The sequence below is a fragment of the Equus caballus genome, chromosome 10, assembly GCF_041296265.1.
Source record: "Equus caballus isolate H_3958 breed thoroughbred chromosome 10, TB-T2T, whole genome shotgun sequence".
Classification (NCBI taxonomy): domain Eukaryota; kingdom Metazoa; phylum Chordata; class Mammalia; order Perissodactyla; family Equidae; genus Equus; species Equus caballus.
Window position 1 is genome coordinate 26,007,980 of NC_091693.1, and position 21,568 is coordinate 26,029,547.

Sequence of the window (21,568 nt, forward strand, 5' to 3'; positions counted from 1 at the left end):
GAAGCAGAAGCTCTATCTTTGAAAAGATTCAGAATATATCAAAGCCTCTGATGAGAGAGCAAAAGAGAGAGGAGTTTTTTTTTTAACCAACTGAACAAAAAGAAGAACAATGCAGAATAGAAAAGAGCAATAACCTTAGACACAATAGAGAATTAACCAACTATGTAGTTATTAAATTTGAAATCCAAATAAAGGGGATAAATTCTTTAAAAAATTTAAAATTGCACGAGAAAATATAAATATTAAATCGCAACGTTTCTCCCCAATCTTTACTGTGAGAACTTGATGGAGTTCCTGGAGGTAAATCCATGAAAGTCTAGGGGCCCCTCTAAGACTAGGCCCCTCAGATTTTTTAATTCACAAGCTGGTCCACACTAAGTCTCCAACAGTTCTTCAAGATTACCAATTAAGAATTCCTACCATTTCATGGCTCCAGCAATTTTTGCTTCAGGTAAGCTGATACTGGCTGTGATTTTCTGTATTCTCTTGTCTCTCCAAATTTCAGGGTAGTGGTTTCCTTTGTGACCTCAATTCTCTAATGGATCTAAGAGAAGTTGATTTTCATTTTGTTGAATGTTTTTCTTATTGTGAGGATGGGAGTGAAGATTTCCAAGCTCTTAATACGTCAGTTCTAAAACAAAGTAGCAGTGTCATTTTTATCCAACTTGAATAACCAACCACAAAATGTTAGCAACACTAAGATTCCATTTGCAATTCCTTAGAGATGGCATCTTCACAGCTAGAATTAACTTCGTTATGGAGTCCATGAAGTCTGAGGGAAATTGGATCCCGGAAAGCTAGAGTCTAAACGTGGCTGTGTGGGTTTGAGTGATTGGGTGTGTCTGAGAGAGGAGCTTAATTTTGGGGTGATACGTGGTGGACCAGTCTCTGTACCTGTGTCACGATGACACTGCTCATGTTAAGTTGTGATTTTTTTACTGAGCACTTACCATGTGCCAAACACACTTTTAGTCACTGGGAATACGACCCTAAACAGGACCAACAAGCTGTGTGTCTTCCTGGGACCCTCATTCTAGCAAGGAGGGACAAAATGGGCTGGGGGAGTAGAGTATATCAGAGACAGAGGACCGGGAGGCATGAAATAAGACAGGTCACACACACACACACTCAAAAATCACAAATCACAAGTGCACAAGACACCAGGCAAGATCCAAGCCTCCACTCCTCAGATCCCGAAGGCTCCGCCCCTACACCTGCCTCTCCTAAGCCCTGCCCACTTTCCTTGGCCTCCCCCGGCCCAATGCGCCTGCGCGCTCCCCGCCTCCTGCGACCCGAATCTGCGGAGCGCGGAGAGCTAGGTCTCGGCTGTCTGCACCTCCTCCGAGCCCGGCGAAGGCTCCCAGAAGCCCCCGGGGCTCGGCCCGCCTCTTGGGGGTGGCTTGTGCTTCTGGGAGCCAGAGTAGGAGCTGGGAGGCTTCTAGTCGGCTCTGTTCCGGACCAGGAGCCACTTGTATGGGACAGAGGGTTGTGATCACCAGGCCGGGAAAGGAACCGTGCTTGGCAGCCTCACCGCCCGATTTCAGAACGCGGCCGCTGCCCCTGTCAGGACTACATTTCCCAGGGGCCATTGCGCTGGGAGGACACGCCCACTTCCGGCGAGGGCTCAAACTCCGGGCGTGAGCGAGTGTGACCGGTTCTGAGGAGGAAGCCGGCTCGGGTGGCGGCAGTGGCTGGGCCCGGGCCCCCGGAGACCCCAAGGGGTTGGCGTTCCGGTCCGCGCATGCGGGGCGGGCGTGAACGTGTGCGCGCGACTTGGCAACTGACAAGCGTGGTGTGTGCATGCGTTTGAGAGGATGTGTGACTGACGGGGAGGAGGAGGCGGGTACGTGTGTGAATGGGGCGGTGTGTGCAAGTGTGAGATGTGACTGGCGGGGCGCAGGAGGGATGTGTGTGACCGCGGCGTGTGTGTGTGCGCGTCCCGGCAGCGCGTGAGAGACGGCGTGCGCCGGAGTGAAGGAAGGATGTTACGCGGCTGAGAGTGGAAACCCTCCTGGCCGAGACCTCGCTCCCCTCCGACCCCACCCCGGAGCGCCCCCCCTGGGCCGAAGCCCCGGAGTCCGGGCGGGTGCCGCCTGTCCCACCTGAGGGGCGGGCCCCGGGACGCGTCCACATGTCCACGGACGGAGCACAGGGGTAAGAGTGACGGACGGCTCGCCTGCGGCCGCAAGGGTGGAAACTGAGGTTTGGGGGTGCTGTCTTCGGGGCCCGTCCTGGAGGAGGATGTCCCCAGCCTCAAAGGCTGATGGACCTGGGAGTCCAGAGGTTTGGAGGGTCCCCTTGGTCAGAGTATGGAGCTGCATTTAGGGAGGGCCCTTGACTTGCCCAGAGTCGGCCAGCCAGCCTCTCCGCTTCCAGGTCTTTGTGGGATCTCCGGGGACGCGGGGGAGAGAGCCTTCCCGCCAGAGCGCGGCCCCTGGGCGCCCTGCTGCTCTCCGAGGAGGCCCTCAGTGTCTAACTTTTCCCTGTCCGAAATTCAAGAGTGGGATGGGGCCTGGGAGGAAGGCGAGGTTCACAGCTTCACCCGAAGTGCCGAGCGACACCAGCCTTCCCATGGCTTGGTCGCCTTCTGGTAAATGAGCGAAAATACTCCCATTCCTCCCTCACACTTGTCTCTCCCCCTCCCAATCCCAACTCTGATAACAAAGGAGGGAGGGGGGAAGAAGCGCTGCTCGAAGCCATATCGTTCTTTGCTTGTTCTGCTGCACGCAGTAATAGCAATAACAGCTAATGTCTACTGAGTGCTTACCGTGTGCCAGACACAGTTCCAGGACCTTTTGAGGATGTTAACACCAACCCTCACTACACCGTGAAGTGGGAACTAGCTTACCTTCTTTTTACAGATGAGGACACTGAAGCGTAGAGAGGACAAGTGTCGCAAGTAAGTGGAGGAGCCAGGATTCAGATCCAGGACAGCTGACTCCAGAGTCCTGCATCCTGGCTCTCGTGTAATCCCCTCGACAACTGCTCGAGGTAGGTGTTCATACCCACTTGTGACTGTCGAAGAAACTGACTCGGACAGGGTTAAATAACTTCAAGAGTTCCGATCCTAAAGCCTCTACTGAATAGGTGTCTTTTCCTTAAACTTTCCAACCCTCGATTCCTCTTAAGTAAAATGGAGATGATAATATTAATACCTTATAGGACTGTTATAAGGATTGAACCAGCTCATACCTGTAAAGCACGTGACGTAGAAAGTGCTCAATAACTGTTCATTCTTGTCATCACTATAATAATGCTTTGAGAAAGCAGTGGAGTTTAGAGAAAGAAGCCAGGATTATGTCTGATACTTTCATCCTCTTCCTGATTGAAGAAACTTGTCTCAGGGGGACCAAGGGAATTCTTCAAAACTATAGATTGTCACAAAGCAAAATGAGAACCTGGGTCTCCTGATGGTTTTTGGTCCAGTTATCTGCAAGCCATGTGAACTCTTGGTAGTAACAAAGGTAGTGCCTCTCTCTGGGAAAGATGGCTTTTTCCAGGTCTCATAGAACCTTTGCAAATCCTGAGTAGTTAGTCTCACGGGGTGCCCGTTTCCTGTTATATTCTGGTGTCCGCTTGGGCAGATAACTTGGGTGGTGCAGCAGGGCAGACCTAAGTTGGTGGCTGGTTTCCGTAACTGACAAGCTCTGTAACTCGTGCAGAAGCCTTCAATTCCCGGAGCTTGCACATCTGAAATGATGACAGTATTCCCCTGTTTTCACTGAAGATTGTGACACTTGTCAGTGTTCAGATGTGCAGCACCCGTAGTACATCTCTGTTGTTAATTACTGGGCGGCTTTGAGAGAGAGAGGTTGTGCTTAGCCTGAAAACCCAGAGCAGAGCGGAACCCCACTGTAAACTGTAGGTCTCCCAGGAATGCTGAGGGGAGGGTGTGGTGGGAATGGGGGAGTGAGAACAGAGGGAACTGAAGGGCAGAAAGAGTTTGTAGGCTGTGACTATTAGAGCTACTCAGCCTCTCACTACTCCTTTCTCCTCCCCCAGCTCTGCCCTCTCAGAGTAAAGCTCTTCTCCAAATGAGGAGCCAGGAAGAGGAGGAGGTGACAGGAATTGAACTTCTTAAAGCTATGTCCCTGGTGAGTTAGTATTCCCTCTGTCCTCCCTAAAATACAGTCTTGCTTTCTAGGGTTTGGTGATGTTTGTTTCCTTCTGAAAGCTGTCTGCCTTAGAGTTCCACCCTTGGGCCTGGTTCCCATTTTTTTCCTTTCTGATAAGTGATGGGGCCACAGGGATAGACTCAGACGGCCCAGTGCCCTCTCAGAACTTCCTCTTCTTCCTACTCAGTGTTTATTCTTCATTCAAGAATTGACCCAGTCTGAGCCCTTCCCTGTGCTCAATCTTCTCATAAGTATCTGAAAAAGCGTAAGTAAAGTCCTTAGAGGAAATTTTAGGGCCATGATCTGCCTAGTCCCTAAGTCCCCATCCTGGCTCTCAGCCTATCATCCATTGGAGAAATGAAAAGGCAGTGAACGTTTATTTATACAATGTGATAAGTGCTGCAAGTGGAGAGTAGACTTCTGGTCTCTAGTAGAGGAAGGACCATTAATAGCTCAAATGGGGCCTTTGGGTGAATTAGAAAAAGGTGCCCCTCCCTGTGGACTGGTGAAGCTCTGTGACAGGCCACACAATCTGGCAAGAGGAAATCTACTTTATTTTAGCTCCTTCTTGCCTCCTTGGTGAGAGATCCTCATGCAGAATATAGCCTGCACAGTCATACTGTTGGAGGGAGGAAGGGCTGGAAGGACTTCACAGAGGAAGTAATTACTGAGTTGCAACTTGAAGGAGGAGATTGGCGGGCACAGGTGAGATGGGTGGCATTTTGGGCAGAGTACGCAAAGCTTTCCCCTCCCCAGTTGACTGTGGAGCCATGAGTGTCTTAAAATGCCAGGGAATACTCTACACTCTTTTTTCTTTCTAGAGTGAATACCAGAATCTATTTAATCAGCCCCTTGTTGTTCCATAGGTAAATTGTTGTCACTGTTTTGCTATTTAATAGAATTGCAGTGATCATCCTTGTAGTTGAATTTTTGCCCTCAATTGATTATTTTCTTTGACTAAATTCCTAATTTTTCATTCCTGGTGGATTAGTTTCTCAAACTTACTCTACTCGAGAATGTTTTTAATTCTAATACTTTTATGACCAACAATAGACGCTTAAGAGCCATAATTCATGTTCTGATTAAAGTGAATGCTAAACTAGTGTCACCAGCAAATTAGTTATTGTAAGAAATGATCAAGTTTTATTTATAAACTTAAAAAACTAATCAAATAAAAAATAACTTGAGGGGCTGGCCCCGCGGCCGAGTGGTTAAGTTCACGCACTCCGCTGCAGGAGGCCCAGTGTTTCGTTGGTTCGAATCCTGGGTGCGGACTTGGCACTGCTCATCAAACCATGCTGAGGCAGCGTCCCACATGCACAACTAGAAGGACCCACAACGAAGAATATACAGCTATGTACTGGGGGGCTTTGGGGAGAAAAAGGAAAAAACTAAAATCTTAAAAAAAAAAATAACTTGAATACTTAAATTGTTTTTATTTTATGTCAAAGACAGTGAGCAACTTATGGCAAAGCAAAACACCTTTTTTATCAGCTATAATGTCACAAAACATGCACTACCAATGGAACTTGCTTCTAAGTACATTCAAACATTTTAAACAAGAGCATAATTATTATTTGTCAGAGGAAAATATTTTAAGAGTGGCAGAGTATAGCGGAAAGGTTAGCAATATGGACTCTGCAACCAGACTGCCTGGGTACAAATTCTAGCTCCACTATATACTAGATATATCACCTTACTTTCAGTTTCCTCAACAGTAAAATGGGAATAATAGTAGTACCAAATTCATAGGACTGTTGTGAGGATTAGTGAGTTAATATATTTTAGGTATTTAGAAAAGTACCTGACACATAGTGAGCACCATATAAGCATTAGCTGTATATGCTACTATTTGCCTATGTGTGTATGTGGTTCTTCGTGCGCCCACACGCACACACACACATATACACACACATGCATATATAAATTAAAGAACTACAATATGGTGTATGATTCACAAGAAGCACTGAACATCAGGAGGCTTTTTATTTCCAATGAAATAATAATTTACCCTGAATTTGAGAGGGTCCTGTTTCTGGGTAATATGGACTGAGGACAATCCATCCTTTCCCACTGAAAGCTGCTATAAAACCAGAACAGCATGTGCGGAGCAGCAATTTAAGGTCTCTAAACAGTAGCAAGCAGATTAGGGAAGAAGCTCAAAATTTCGAGTACCACTAAACCTGTGGTGTGTTTACCTTATTCCCTTTGCGCCCCCCACCCCAGTATCTCCTAGCATGGATTCAACAAACCCAAAACCTAGAAGTAGGTATTGTTATGGACAGAAAAAGCTGCAAGAGAACCTTCTAGTTCAGGCTTAAGAAGTGGAAAAGGGATTTAATGCTCAGGGAGGGGGAATTCCCCTTTAAAAAAATGTTATTTGTTTTCTTGTGCCCTGATGATGGCAGTGGGGGTCCGCAGGAGTCTTAAAACTCTGAGGGAGGTGAAATTTTCTCTGTGATTGGAGAGTCTGTGTTCCCCAGACCTGGGGTAAACCCTCATTGCTTTTTTTCTGCTTCCCTCCTCTCTGTGCGTCGTCCCAGGTTTGGGTACAGTTATGGGAAGTGCACAGTGGAATGTAATAAATAAGCCTAAATTATCTGGCCAGAGAACCAAAAAGAGGAGCCCCAGGGAAACAGAAAGTACTAGAGAGCTCACAGAGAGAGAGGAGCTTTGGAAATCAACCACATAAAGTTGTTTATGAACTTCTGGACTTACTCTGAGCTGCTTATGTATGTAGCTGACTCTAAAGAGCATATCATTCTCTTTGAGATGTGAACTAAGGGGTAGGCCACTATCCAGGTCTCAGGCTGGCCACTGGGTGGTGTACAAATAGAACAGTTTAACTGCAAAGGCTTTGAAAATGGAACTGACGTTGAAACACAACCCATAGAAGGCTGGTTAGAACTTGCAGCCTGAACAAAATATCAACATTCTCCATAGGGTTTAGACAAGATAGAGAGTTTCATAACATAATATCCAAAATGTCCAGGATGCAATCTAAAATTACTCAGCTAACAAAAAAATAGGAATATCTCAATTCACAAGGGAAAAGACAACAGATACTAACATTGGTGTGACACAGAGGTTGAAATTGTCTGATAAAGACTTTAAAGCAGCTATTATAAAAATGCTCCAACAAGTAAGAGTGACCACCCTTGAAACAAGTGGAAAGATAGAAAGTCTCAAGCAAAGAAATAGAAAATATAAACAAGTGAAGAAAAATAAACTCACTAGATGGGCTTAACAGCAGAATGGAGGTGACAGAGGAAAGAGTGAACTTGAAGATAAACAGAAGTTATCTAATCTGAACCCGAGAGAGAAAAAAGAGTGAACAGAGCCTCAAGGCCCTGTGGGGCAATACCAAAATATTTAACATTTGTATCATTGAACTCCCAAAAAAGAGAGGAGAAAGTAGAATATAGAAAACCATTTGAAGAAATAACGGCGGAAAAATTCCCAACGTTAGCGAAAGACAAACCTATGGATCCATGAAGCTCAGCAAACGCCAAGGTGATAAAGAAATCCCTGCCTGGAAACTTTATAATCAGACTGCTGAAAACTAAAGACAAGGAAAAAAGATCTCAAAAGAAGCCAGAGAAAAATGATGTATAACACATAGGGCAACAGTGGTTTGAATAACTGGATTTCTCATCAGAAACCATGTAAGCCAGTCTAGTAGAACTTTTTTAAAGTGCTCAAAGAAAAGAACTGTCAACCCAGAATTCTATGTCCAGTAAAAATAGCCTTCAAGAATGAAGGTGATCTCGTAACAAGAGACAAAAATTCTGTAACTATGTATGGTGATGGATGTTAACTAAAATTATTGTGGCAGTCATTTCACAATATATACAAATACTGAATCATTATGTTGTACACCTGAAACTAATATAATGTATGTCAATTTATGCCTCAATTAAAAAAAATGTGGCTAAACCAATGTTAGACCAAAAAAAAAAAAGAATGAAAGAGAAATACAGTTTGTCATATGAAGAAAAACTAAGAAAATTTATTGCCAAATCTCTAAAAGAATTACTACAGGAAGTTCTTCAGATAGAAATTATACCAGAAGAGAACTTGGAACATCAGGAATGAAGGAAGTGCAACAGAAATGGTAAATATATGTATGTAAATACAATTGACTGTTCTCTTGAGTTGTTTTAAATATCTTCAACAGGTGAAAATGACACTAATAGCTTAGGTTTACTAAACAGAACAGTTTGAACATAGGTGATCTGGCTTCAGAGACCCTGTTCTTAACTAGTAATAGATAAAATAAATTATAAGGAAAACTTATATTGAAGTATTAAACCAAATGTTTCGCTTGTTCTTGACCTTCTCTTCCTCCTTTCCCATCCCTCCTTCATCATTATCATGGGTAACAATTCTTGAGCAATTAACTTGTGCCAGGTACTGTATGCCTGTTACTTCATTTAATTCTCACAATTCTGCGATGAGGTAGGTACCAAAATTATTCCCAATTTTAAGATGGGGAAACTGAGGCATATGGGAGTTAATTAACTTGGACGTGATCACCCAGCTAGTCAGTGCAAGAGTCTCAATTCTTTGGACTAATCTGAGCTCTCTCTCTCTGGTTTGATTCAAGACTGGTATTTATTTAAAACTACTTAGATCTTGATATAAGTGAACTCACAAAATGAGAAATGGAAAATCTGCCAGCAACCACAGAATGGATGACTGGCATCACCTTGCTGGTTGATTAGGAAATGCAGCTCATGTAATAAAACAGGTTGCTGACATGTGCTTACCTCACATGCTCCCTTGTGATACTTCTCCATAGATTTTTAAAAACCAACTTTCCACGTGTGTTCTCTCCTAATCCAAATATATTTTTATTTGAAAAGAAAAGCATATCACTAGGCATTTCTTTTCTTTCATTTTTTTAGGCATACTTCTTAACATCTCAAGAACACTAAGATTTCTCAGAATACATTGTGGAAATTGAAATCATGTTCATCAGGTCAGCATCCTTCCTTGAAAGTTTCTCTTGCAGTCCTCGAGCTCCTTGATTTCTCTATGTAGAGTAGTGCTCCAGCTCCTAACCTAGATAACAGTTTGGTACTTGGAGATACCTTGCTTTGAATACAGTCAACATTTTTTCATATGAGAATGTCTTCTCACCACCATAAAACTGGAAATGCTCCAAGAGCAGAGAGTATCTTTCATATCTTCTTTTTCTTAATACGTGCAATATAACTGGGCAGAAAAGTTGTCCGGTAACTACCTGACCTGGATCGTTTAGACTCCCAGTGCAATTACTTATACACAATATTTTTATCCAAAAGTGTGCAGCATAACCCTTTACCTTAGAGCCAGCTAAGTGGGGGCATGAATACTTACTGAGAAAGATGATATTTGTGTCATTTTAGGATTCAGTGACTTTCACAGATGTGGCCATAGACTTCTCCCAAGATGAGTGGGAATGGCTGAATCTTGCTCAAAGGACTTTGTACAAGAAGGTGATGTTGGAGAACTACAGGAACCTGGTTTCCTTGGGTAAGAGTATCGTCCCCCTTCCAACTGCCCATAACTCATTAGTGCTTCATGCCCTTATCAGCATTTTCCTGTAATGCCCCTCTTCTCTCAGTACCATTTGGACTGGGTCATAGCTCTGGAATATCCACAGATTAACCAATTTTATTATTTTTTCTTCTATGCAGGTCTTTGTGTTTCTAAACCAGATGTGATCTCCTTATTGGAACAAGGTAAAGAGCCCTGGATGATGAAAGGAGAGATGACAAGAGGCCTATGCCCAGGTAAGTGAAGGATAAGTAGAGCTAGGAAACTCTTCTCAAGATGTTTCTTCTCTTTGGTACTTGTTGGAAAACACCTCTCAAAACCCCTCCCAAATTAAAACTTTTTGTTCCTCGCACCATTTTTTTAATGGATCTTCTCTTCCCCACAACTGTGACATACCACCTTTACCTTTATGAATTTCCTGTAAATACCACAGTCTGTTTCTGAACTCTGTCATGTTCCATTGGTGTTTACCTAGTTCTGCTTAGCTACCCATATTGTTATAATAATCACTTACTTTCAACATTTCTGAATTCTTTAGGCAAATTTGTGTTTAGTTTTTTGAACTGGTTTAAATATTTTCCATTCTTTAAAAAGTGAGTTTATTGGGTTAACAAGTGTTATAGCTATATTCTTCTCTCTGCTTTTAATTATTTTTCTCTTTGGTGTTTTTTTGTTGTTGTTATTTATTTTTGTTTTGTTGTTTATATCTGTTTTTTCTTTTTTTCCCCTTCACACCATCCTACCTCTTGAATTGGAAAGGTTTTTAGTCTGACAACTTGTTCCTTTATGTGTTTATAATAATTTTTAATCTGTATTTTAAAATTCATCCACTTGAAATTGAAGACATCATCTTTTGCTATCCATATGAAAGGTGAAGAAATGAGCTCGTTAATGCTACCTCCTTCCTCTTTGTCCATAATCTCCCCACTTTTGTTGTACTCGTTGGGATTTTTGGCCCAGTGTACTTTCTTCAAGTTTATTTATTTGTTCCCTGCCTTACTTGAGAGCCATTTTTCTGGTTTAAAAAGCTAGATAAGAGATTATATATATATATTGCAGAGAAATGAGCCACAAGTGAGATGGTTGCAGTTTATTCTGTAGCCTATAGTGTGGCCTAATTTCTTGTTTTCACTTCTCATAGTTTCAAGAAGAGGATTATTGGTAGGTCACTTGTAGCCCTAATTATGTACATTAATAAATAAGAAATAGTGAAAAATAAATGAATTAAGCATTCGATTCAAGATACTAGAAAAAGAACAAAATGAATCTAAGGAAAGTTAAAGTAAGTTACGTATAGTAATTTATACTTTTAGAGATAAAAGTAGGAATAAATAAATTAGAAAACAATAGATCTAATGAAAATAAATCAAATAGGTACTTCTTTAGAAAACCAATAAAATATTTAAACTGTCAGAACAGATGAGAGAAAACAAATTAGAAATAATGATAAATAACCATAAATCTATTTTTCTCAACTCTCTGTAAATAATTTGAAAGCATAGATGAAATGGATGATATTTTAGGAGAATATAAATGACCACAAGTGACCCCAGAAGAGAGAGAAAATTTAAACAGACCAGTTAGCATAGAAGAAATATAGAATGTCTTAGAACTGCCTCCCCAAGAAAAGAAGCAACAACCCCAAATAGTTTCACAAATCAATTCTATAAAACCTTTAAGGAAAAGCATCACCAACATTGTTTAAAGTGTTTCATGACAGAGAATAAAAAGGAGAACTTTAAAAAAAAAGTGTTTATGAAGACAGCATAACATTTGATACCAAAATAGCACAAAAAAAGAAATTAACAGACAAATCTGAATTATGAAGTGGTCCAAAGTCTTAAATAACAGGTTATATTGAAATAATATACCATAGCCAAGGAAAGTTTATTCCAGAAATGCAAGGATGGTTGCATTGCCTAGCTTTATCTAAGAGTTTTCAGAAACATGCCCTTCTTGTGAGCTTCAATAAGTTTTTGAGTCACATGGTTTTAGTTTGGAAGTTTCTATTCTTCTAGCATTAAAGGAGACATTTGCTTTCTTAATATCTTTCAGACTTGGAATATGTGTGGATGACCAGGGAATTATCTGCAAACCAGGACATTTTTAAAGAAAAATTATCCCAGGCAATGATAATGGAAAGGCTTACAAACTATGACCTTGAATCTTCCACATTAGAGGAAAACTGGGGAAACTGTGAAGACCTGTTTGAGAGGGAGCCCGTAAGTCAGAAGACACATTTTAGGCAAGAGAGAATCACCAATATAGATACCCTTACTGAGAAAAGAGACCATTCTAACAAATCTGGGAGAATTTTTCATCTGAATACATTATCTTATATAAAACAGGTATTTCCCATGGAAGAGAGAATATATAGTTTTGACACAGGTAAGAAAATCTTAAAAACACATTCATTTCTTAAGAAAAACAAGCAAGTCTATGGAGAAAAGAAACTTTTGAAATGTAATGACTGTGAGAAAACTTTCAGCAAAATCTCAACCCTTACTCTTCATCAAAGAATTCATACTGGAGAGAAACCCTATGAATGTATTGACTGTGGGAAAGCCTTTAGCCAGAGTGCCCACCTTGCCCAACATCAGAGAATACACACAGGAGAAAAACCCTTTGAATGTACTGAATGTGGGAAAGCCTTCAGCCAGAATGCTCATCTTATTCAACATCAGAGAGTTCATACTGGAGAAAAACCGTATCAATGTAAGCAGTGTAATAAAGCCTTCAGCCAGCTTGCACATCTTGCTCAACATCAGAGGGTTCACACTGGAGAGAAACCCTATGAATGTATTGAATGTGGAAAGGCTTTTAGTGATTGTTCATCCCTTGCTCATCATCGAAGGATTCACACTGGCAAAAGACCTTATGAATGTATTGACTGTGGGAAAGCTTTTAGGCAGAATGCGTCTCTTATACGTCATCGGAGATATTACCACACTGGAGAGAAACCCTTTGATTGCATTGACTGTGGGAAGGCTTTCACTGATCACATAGGACTTATTCAGCATAAGAGAATTCATACTGGAGAGAGACCTTACAAATGTAATGTGTGTGGGAAGGCTTTTAGCCATGGGTCATCCCTGACTGTGCATCAGAGAATTCATACAGGAGAGAAACCTTATGAATGTACTGTCTGTGAGAAAGCCTTCAGCCATCGTGGCTCACTTACTCTTCATCAAAGAGTTCATACTGGAGAGAAACCCTACGAATGTAAGGAATGTGGAAAAGCTTTTCGGCAGAGCACACACCTTGCTCATCATCAGAGAGTTCATACTGGAGAGAAACCTTATGAATGTAAGGAATGTAGCAAAACTTTCAGCCAGAATGCACACCTTGCACAACATCAGAAAATACACACTGGAGAGAAACCTTATGAATGTAAGGACTGTGGTAAGGCCTTCAGTCAAATTGCACACCTTGTTCAACACCAGAGAGTTCATACTGGCGAGAAACCTTATGAATGTATTGAATGTGGGAAGGCCTTTAGTGATGGCTCCTATCTTGTTCAACATCAGAGACTTCACACTGGCAAAAGACCATATGAATGTCTTGAATGTGGAAAGGCATTCAGACAGAGGGCATCCCTGATTTGTCACCAAAGGTGTCATACAGGTGAGAAACCTTATGAATGTAACATTTGTAGGAAAGCCTTTAGCCATCGTAAATCCCTCACGCTACATCAAAGAATTCATACAGGAGAGAAACCTTATGAGTGTAAGGAATGTAGCAAAGCCTTCAGCCAGATTGCCCATCTTACGCTACATAAGAGAATTCATACTGGAGAAAGGCCCTATGAATGTAAAGAATGTGGAAAAGCCTTCAGGCAGAGTGTACATCTTGCTCATCATCGGCGAATTCATATTGGAGAGTCATCCTCAATTATTCCTTCCTCCTCACCCCCGTACCACCAAATCCTCTAAATTCATTATTTTAAATACTTCTAGATACACCTACTTTTTTTCCAGTCCGTGTCCTGTCTTGATAGTCCAAGATGCAACCATCTCATTTGGATTTCTGCAATAGCGTTGTAACCACTTTCCCTCTTGTTCCTCTCAAGCGCATTTTTAACACAGTAGCCAGCTTAATCTTTTAAAAATAAAAATATATATTCATGTTACTTTTCAATTTAAAATGCTTGTTTTGAAGAATATGTTAGGTAATCCATTTAAAGAATTTAGCACGCAATCCTTTTCAGATAATTAGTGCCATTAAGGTAATGGTTTCCTTACAATCATATTCAGCTGTGAGTAAAAAGAAGTAGTAGGTCTAGATTAACAAACCTGCAGATTTTAGAGCAGGAAGAGGACTCTTTATTCTCCCAGTAGGTAGGAAAGATGAACACATTCAGAATTGAAAGGTTCTATGATGTACAAGGTAATATGGTGGCTTACCACTGTCTGTATGAATAGGACACATAGCATTGTTGAGGACTTCTCACTCCACATGGCACCTAGAAGTGAGAATAGGCCAATTAGAACAAAAGCATTTGATAGAATGTAGGACTAGCCCAGGGGATAGTATTAAAAACTAGAATAAACCAGCTAGAAAACTTTAATAGATTAATAGCCATGAACTAAACTGAAAAAGGTAGTTGAACACTTTCACCTGTAGAAAAGCCCCAGAGATAATTCCTGTGAGATTTAAATTGTTCTAGAGCATAAAATACTGTAAAGCTTCCTATCTTGTTCTGTGAGACTGATACCAAAACAAAAACATATACTGCAATTGGCTTATGAATGTAGATGTTAAAGCTTAAACTTATTTTTTAAATATTTAAAAATAGAGTAAATGGAAAGCTAGACATGTCTCTATATAGAAAGACTCAGTCTGACAAAGATATTTCTCCCCAAATTAAATATGTAAATTTATTGATATTACAGTAAAGATCTTGATGTATTTTTAAGTTGAAAAGCTGATTTCTGACCACCTGTAGAATTATCATATAGCAAGGAATGTAGTACTGCATTGGGAATGTAGGACTCATTCAATTAACATTAATTGAGCATTTACTAATGTGTCAGGCACTACTTTAGGTGCTGGGGATACAGCAGGATGCAAAATGTACAAAAAATTTTGCCCTCAGCTCTGGTGGGAAAAGAAAAAAAATTGAAATACATACTATGTAGTAAGAATGTGATGTGTATCATGACAGGAAATGGTCTAAAGAGGGAGCTAGGGAGTGCTGGTCGAGGGTGCCTTCGTAACCCCAGAACTTATGGGCATTAGCCGCAGAGGGTGAGGGAAGAGCGAGAGGTAATGTCAGACACAAAGAGCATAAAGAGAATACAGTCATGCATTGCCTAACAATGGAGATATCTGACAAATGCATCGTTACACGATTTTGTGTGAACCTCAGAGTGTACTTACACAAACCTAGATAGTATAGCCTACTACACACCTCGGCTGGGTGGTACTAATCTTATGGGACCACCATCGCATATGCAGTCTGTTGTTGACTGAAACGTCACTATGCGAAGTGTGACTGTAGTCTTAATAGTTCCAAGGCAGATCATTAATCTGCTCTGAGTGTTGGAGGAAGAGAATTGATGGTTTAACAAGGATCATGAGAGCTCCATTCACTCTTTATCAATAGTGATTTAAGGCTGTTGTTTTGTTTTTTCGGAGCCTTATTGTGATATAATTCACATACCATACAAGTCACCTATTTAAAGTATACAATTCAATGACTTTTAGTATGTTCAAAGTTGTGAAACCATCACCACAGTTAATTTTACAAGCTTTTCATCATCCCAAAAGAAATCCCCTGCCCTTTAGTAGTTACCCCCACCTCTGCAGGAGGACTCCTACCTGGAGCGCCCAGAGCTCCTGGGTTCCCTCTTGACTGCTGCCTATGGCAGTATAGAAGGCCACATGAGGGCAGCTCTTACCAAGAGGACATGACTGCTAGAAAATGGAGCTTTGGGGTCCCTCTTTACTTTAGGATAGAGGCTAGGGGATGGGCGGGCTTATCCAGAGCACATGGAGCTTTTAGACTCTCCTTATAGCTGATAAGAATTTTTCATTGCAGGGGGGAGATGATCAAATGGTGTTGGGACACTTAGCTCTCTGGACAGACATAGATATATACTTTACACACTAATGAAGCTCTGAAAGATTAAAGATCTAAATGTAAGATACTAAAGTACAAGAAAAACAGAGTATAACCTTGGTTTGAGGCAGACCTTCTTAAGCATTACACATAACCCAGGAGCTGACATTAAACTAAATAGCATGTTTGGAAAACATCAGAGTCAAAATTAATAGACAAATGAGAGACTGAAGGTAAATGTTTGCAACAAATATAACAAAGGATAATAACCCCTGACATTCAAAGCACTATTACAAATCAGTAACACCTGCAACTCTGCAGAAAAACGGACAAAGCTAACATCTGGTTAAAAGAAGATGAAATAAAAACAGCTAATGAAAATTACCCAATATCACTAGTAGTCAAGGAAATGAAAAATGAAATGATATATCTACTTTTTTTCCCCCAATAGATTGATTTTAAATCATAGAAGAGTGATAATATCCAATTTTGGTGACTGTGTGAAAAACAAGACAGTTCCATTGTCAGTTATATAAATTGCTGTATGTATATATCATTTGAATCAATACTCTTCAGAAACCAAAGTGTACAAAGGTAGGTAAATGTATAATGGCAAAAAACTTTTTTCTCAAGCGTCAACTATTAGAAACTATTAGGGTAATGGGTAAATGGGTAAGTTAGTCATGCTTTATTCATTCAATAGAATTCTATGCAGCTGTTGAAAAAGGAAATATAAATGTGTATAGTCATAGAAAGATAGCTGTGCTATATGATATGAAAAAAATTTTTCAGACCTGTTTTCTAGTATAAACTCATAATTGTAATATCAAAAATAAAACCGAAAATATATATTTTTCTGTTTTTCTCTGCCAAGTTTTCCTTGCCTCCTCCTTTTGACTGCACCACCTCTTCTTTTCCTTCGAGTAACTGGCCATCCTGCCATGTGGTTCTGATGGACCTGGCCAATCCCGTTCCCTCTGGAGTTTAAAAGAAGCAGTTGGATCTGTGTCATCCAATGGCAGCTCCCTAAACTGATGATGCCAATGTTCCCGTAGCTGTGATCTTTAGAGCCACCCTAGTTTTTGTGCTTTCTAAGGCTGTAATTCCTCAGAATACCCGTTATCCTTCCAATATTTCATTTTTGGCTTACATTGCTCATTTGCTTACAATTAAAGAAACAACCAATTCAGAATTTGGTATGAAGACTCGATAATAAGCAGTAGAATCTTTGGAAATTTTGAGGTGTTAGGGGTTGGCTTTTGGGAGAGATGGGGCAGGTAAAACTCATGTTTCTTTTCTAGCCTAGGAAAGTAACAACTTGTGGTGTACACTGGGCAAAAAGCCAAGTGAATTATTATTAGTTGTAGCCACCTGAGATGAATAGCGGTGATTCTAGGGTCCTGGATAATGACAGTTTAAAGAGGAAGAGAGATGCTAAGCCCAAAGCCTGTATATGATGCTAGTAGATAACTGCTTTGTGTAATTTAAAACTCAGATCTTGAATTTCCAAATTTCAACTAAGGGTGTTTGTATGACATTGTTGAAAGATGTCTTAGACTGTTTGAAGTCGTAGGGTTAAGGTTGCTCAAAACCAAATTGAGAGACTCCTTTTGTGGGTTGCTAAAGTGAGATGCTGGTTAAATTCCATATTTTATTGTGATTATCTCCCCCTCCCCCAAATTCATATGTTGAAGCCCTAAACCCCATGTGACTGTATTTGGAGGTAGGGCCTTTAAGGAGGAAATTAAGGTTAAATGAGGTGATAAGGGTGGGGCCCTAATCTGATAGGACTGGTGTCCTTATAAGAAGAGGAAGAGACACCAGAGCTACTAGAGAGAAGTTGTGACAACTGAGAAACGTTTCTGGCAATTTACCTCAGAAGGACTGACCTTGACCTTTGCAGGAAGTTGGTCTAGAGGTGACACTGGAGCCATGTGATAAGTTGAGGCAATCAACATTTCTAGATCACAGCGGGAAAAACTCCCACCGCCTGCTCCAGATGTGGCCTTCACATGAAGTGTCTGTGCTCCTTAGATCCAAGGAGCCTGGAACTCAGATTGCATGTACCTCATAGAACGTTCTGGAACATTCCTCATATGAGCAATAAATGGTCATCTGGAGGCTGCTGTTTCTTCAACTAAACATGAATACATTCCCAAAAGGAGACAGTCTGACTTACAAATGATTCAGAGTAACTCAAATTGGGACTAGCATCATTGAGGATTTCTTTCTACCCAATAGTCCGGAGATTTTAGTTAATATCATTATTGGCATTTTAAAATATAGTGTTTTCACAGGAAATAAGAGGCTTTAATAAAATTCTGAGTAATTTTAAAGGAAAGGTGAGAGAAAATGTGCCTCAACAGGTTAGATAGACATAAGTGGCTTAAAATGAATGTTAATGTTGAAAAATCAAAATTTAGAAAGCACACATTATTTTGAAAACACATAAAACAGGTGTAAGGTTTTCTTGGGGTCCATAAAATAAATCAATTACATAAACCTATCAGTTGAAACTTTTTAAAAAATGTGCTATCTGGGGCCAGCCTGGTGGCATACTGGTTAAGTTCACACACTCCACTTCGGCAGCCGAGGGTTCTCAGGTTTGGATCCTGGGTGCAGACCTACACACTGCTCATCAAGCCATGCTGTGGCAGCATCCCACATACAAAATAGATGAAGAATGGCATGGATGTTAGCTCAGGGACAATCTTTCTCAAGTAAAAAGAAGAATATTGGTAACAGATGTTAGCTCAGGGCCAATCTTCTTCACCAAAAAAAAAAAAAAAAAAAAGGTGCTGAATATTTCCTTCTTTGGGGAAGAAAAATTTAGATAACCTGAAAATGTTGCTTTACTAAGTAGAACAAGAAGAACAAGAGTCTTTAGAGCAAGACTCAAGATGAAGTGATGAAATAATCTTTTAAAATGCATGAATGTTTTGTAAATAGCTAAATGCACAAAAAGTTGCAAATCGTTCCAGACTTCCAGAAAGTGACAAAGGAGAAAAAAGTTATCAGAATCTAATTTTTTTAAAAAGAAGAAGAAAGAAAAAAAGAATTGCATGTAAAAATTGGGTACCAGCTGGACTCTCACCCTGGGCTCCTGAGGGTGGGAGGGGAGGCTCAGCCTGGCCACTCCACTATGCTCTTGCCAGGGCTGTGCCTCTGGAGAGGTCACAGTTCTTAAATCAGAGGAGACAGTTGGTTGCCGGATTCAAGAACACAGACCCCAGCTCTTGGATTTGGAAGGTTCTGGGAAGAGTCCTGGGAACGGGAAGGGTCTGCTCAGCTGGTGTAGAAGATCCAAGTGGGGCCATAGGTGATGAGGAAGCCAGCTTTGTGAGCAGTGAGGCCCAGGGCCAGAGCTCCCCTTGTTCCACAGGGACGGTGCTATAGACTAAATATGTCTTCCTTCCCCTACCCCAGTTCACGTGTTGAAACCTAATTCCCAAGGTTATGGTATTAGGAGGTGGGGTCTTTGGGAGGGGATTAGGTCATCAGATCATTAGGTCATGGAATCCTCGTGAATGGGATACTAGCCTGGCTCACAGAGGGGGAGCCCACACTCCATCCCTTGTGTCCTCCCAGAAACCAAGTCCATACCTGGCACAGGCACTGAGAGCCCGTCATATTGGTAATATTGGTAATGCTCTGACAGTAGGTCCCCTCTCTCTCCCTAGAAGTAGTATGTCCCTGTATTCCTCATCTGGGCATCTCTGATGCTCAGGGGGTCCCTGAGCAGACGCATTGGCTCTGGGTCTCCTCTGGCACTTTTTGGGCTGAGTCATTTGTGGCCACTGGATCAGAAAAATGAGTCTCATCACAGAACCAGTGCCTGTGAGCTGGGAACACATCAGACAAGATATGCTGGGGGATGGAGGGAGGTGCAGGACACCTGGACACACAGGCCCGCCTCAGCATCACCCAACTCCCACGCTGCTGGCTGGAATCTTGGGTCCTGATCCAGATGTTCTAGAAGAGACAGAGGCTCAGGCTGCAGCCCTTCCCTGTCCGCCTCACCTTGGGCCCACTCACTCTTTACACACACACTGCCTTGGTACCCTGTGGTTCCCAGAGCTCCTCTTTCTGGGAAGGAAGAGCAAAGGCAGAGAATGGAAGCCCCAGCTGGAAGTGGCTGGGTGAGGCTGGGATGGTGAGTGTGCCCAGAAGAGGAACTTCAGACCCACAGGACCCCAGGGCTCTGGCAGCTCTGGAAGAGCCTCTGGCTGCCCCTCCCCCAGTGCATCAGTTTGGTAGGGCTGCCATAATAAGATACTACAGACTGGGCAGCTTGAACACAGAAATTTGTTTTCTCACAGTTCTAGAGGCAAGATCAACATGTTGGGGCGTTGGTTTCTCCTGAGGCCTCTCTCCTTGGCGTGTAGATGGCTGCCTTCTCTCTGTGAATTCACTTGGTCATCCCTCTCCATGTCTCTGGGTCCTAATCTCCTCTTCCTATAAAGACATCAGTCAGATTGGATTAGAGCCTAGTCTAGTGGCCACGTCTTAACTCGGTCACCTCTTTAAGGACTTTATCTCCAAACATGATTACATTCTGAGGTACTGGGTGTCGAGGCTTCAACATATGAATTTGGGGGGGATACAAGTCAGCTTATAACACCAGATTTCAAGGTCTCTAATGCAAATTAAGAAGAAAGTGCAGTCTCGTATCCCAGTAAAAGTTTATCACAGGTGATAAGGGCTGGAGGCTCTGCTCCATTCAGTGTCTCAGGGACCCAGGCCCATCCATCTTATGCCTCCTCCATCCCCCAGGGACTTTGAGTTCTCATACAAATGTAGAATTGTCTACATTTTGTAGACAGGTGAAGGACATAATACATGTCTGATAAAGGACTTTTGTCCAAAATATACAATGAACTCTTAAAACTCAACAATAAGAAAACAACCCAATTGCAAAATGGGCAAAGGATCTGAACAAACACCTCACCAAAGACACACAGATGAGAAATAAACATAGGAGGAGATGCTCACCATCATATGTTGTTAGAGAACCACAAATTTAAACAACAAGGAGATACCACTACACACCTATTAAAATGATAAAAATCCAAAAGGCACTCGCAATATCAAATGCTGGTGAGGATGTGGAGCAAGGATGTGGGGTGATGGGAGCTCTCATTCATTGCTGGTGGGAATGCACTTTAGAAGACAGTTTGGCAGTTTCTTACAAGGCTAAGCAGAGTCTTACCATACCATCCAGCAATCACATTCCTGAGTATTTACTCAAACGAGTTGAAAACATTTCCACACAGAAAGCTGCACACGGATCTTTATAGAAGTTTTATGGAAGAGTTGGAGAAGAGAATTCCTCTACCCTCTCTAGGTCCTTCTGGCTGGGCTACAAATTAAATTCACATGGGACAGAATAACAGGAGAAAATCAAACAAAGCTTTATAACATGTATACATGGGAGAAACCCAGGAAATTGGGTAACTCGCTAAAATGGCTGAGCTGTCAGCTTAAATATCATCTTCAGCTAAAGACAAAGGAGGACGTTGGGGGCAGTGGTTTGGGACTTCAAGGGGGTAGAAGGCAACTTCCATGGAGATGGAAGTGAAAATGGGCCAACTACAGACAATGTGACCTGAGAGACATGTTTTACATTACAGTTATCTTATGGTATTAGCTCCTTCCTGGAACAGGCCATTCTATTTTAAATTCTTTAGGCAGTTGGGGGTAGGTCAAAGTTTCTTTCAGAGTCTTGTTCTCAAAAATAAGCAAGCCAAAAAGACATATGTTGAGGTGGCCAATCCCGATCCCCCACAGAAGCAACCAAGATGTCCCTTAATAGGTGGATGGATAAACAGACTGTGGTACCTATAGTCGATTA

General features: G+C 41.6%; 1 protein-coding gene and 1 long non-coding RNA gene across 5 annotated transcripts in view; one reads left to right on the top strand and one right to left on the bottom strand.

Annotated features, from left to right (window-relative positions):
- Nucleotides 1-1,620: 1,620 nt before the first annotated feature.
- The window catches only part of ZNF470 (zinc finger protein 470), a 42,099-nt gene continuing 22,151 nt past the window's right edge, over nucleotides 1,621-21,568 (top strand). The window contains exons 1-8 of one of the 4 annotated variants that reach the window (XR_011422515.1): nucleotides 1,627-2,154; nucleotides 2,862-2,991; nucleotides 4,003-4,094; nucleotides 9,506-9,632; nucleotides 9,797-9,892; nucleotides 11,712-13,280; nucleotides 16,169-16,311; nucleotides 17,621-18,223. Coding sequence is in view for 2 of the 4 variants with exons in the window: in XM_070224951.1 (XP_070081052.1) it covers nucleotides 4,035-4,094; nucleotides 9,506-9,632; nucleotides 9,797-9,892; nucleotides 11,712-13,483 (2,055 nt within the window). In the remaining 2 variants the exon portion in view is untranslated. Of the gene's footprint in view, nucleotides 2,155-2,861; nucleotides 2,992-4,002; nucleotides 4,095-9,505; nucleotides 9,633-9,796; nucleotides 9,893-11,711; nucleotides 13,484-16,168; nucleotides 16,567-16,591; nucleotides 16,910-17,620; nucleotides 18,224-21,568 lie in introns of those variants that run through there. The other 3 variants (XR_011422514.1, XM_070224950.1, XM_070224951.1) reach the window with 3 other exon arrangements.
- Nucleotides 10,307-17,787, bottom strand: LOC138915968 (uncharacterized). The gene is made up of 3 exons (XR_011422519.1): nucleotides 17,607-17,787; nucleotides 14,060-14,118; nucleotides 10,307-13,754 (listed from the first exon to the last, which is right to left on the bottom strand). It is a non-coding gene; the product is annotated as an uncharacterized lncRNA (long non-coding RNA).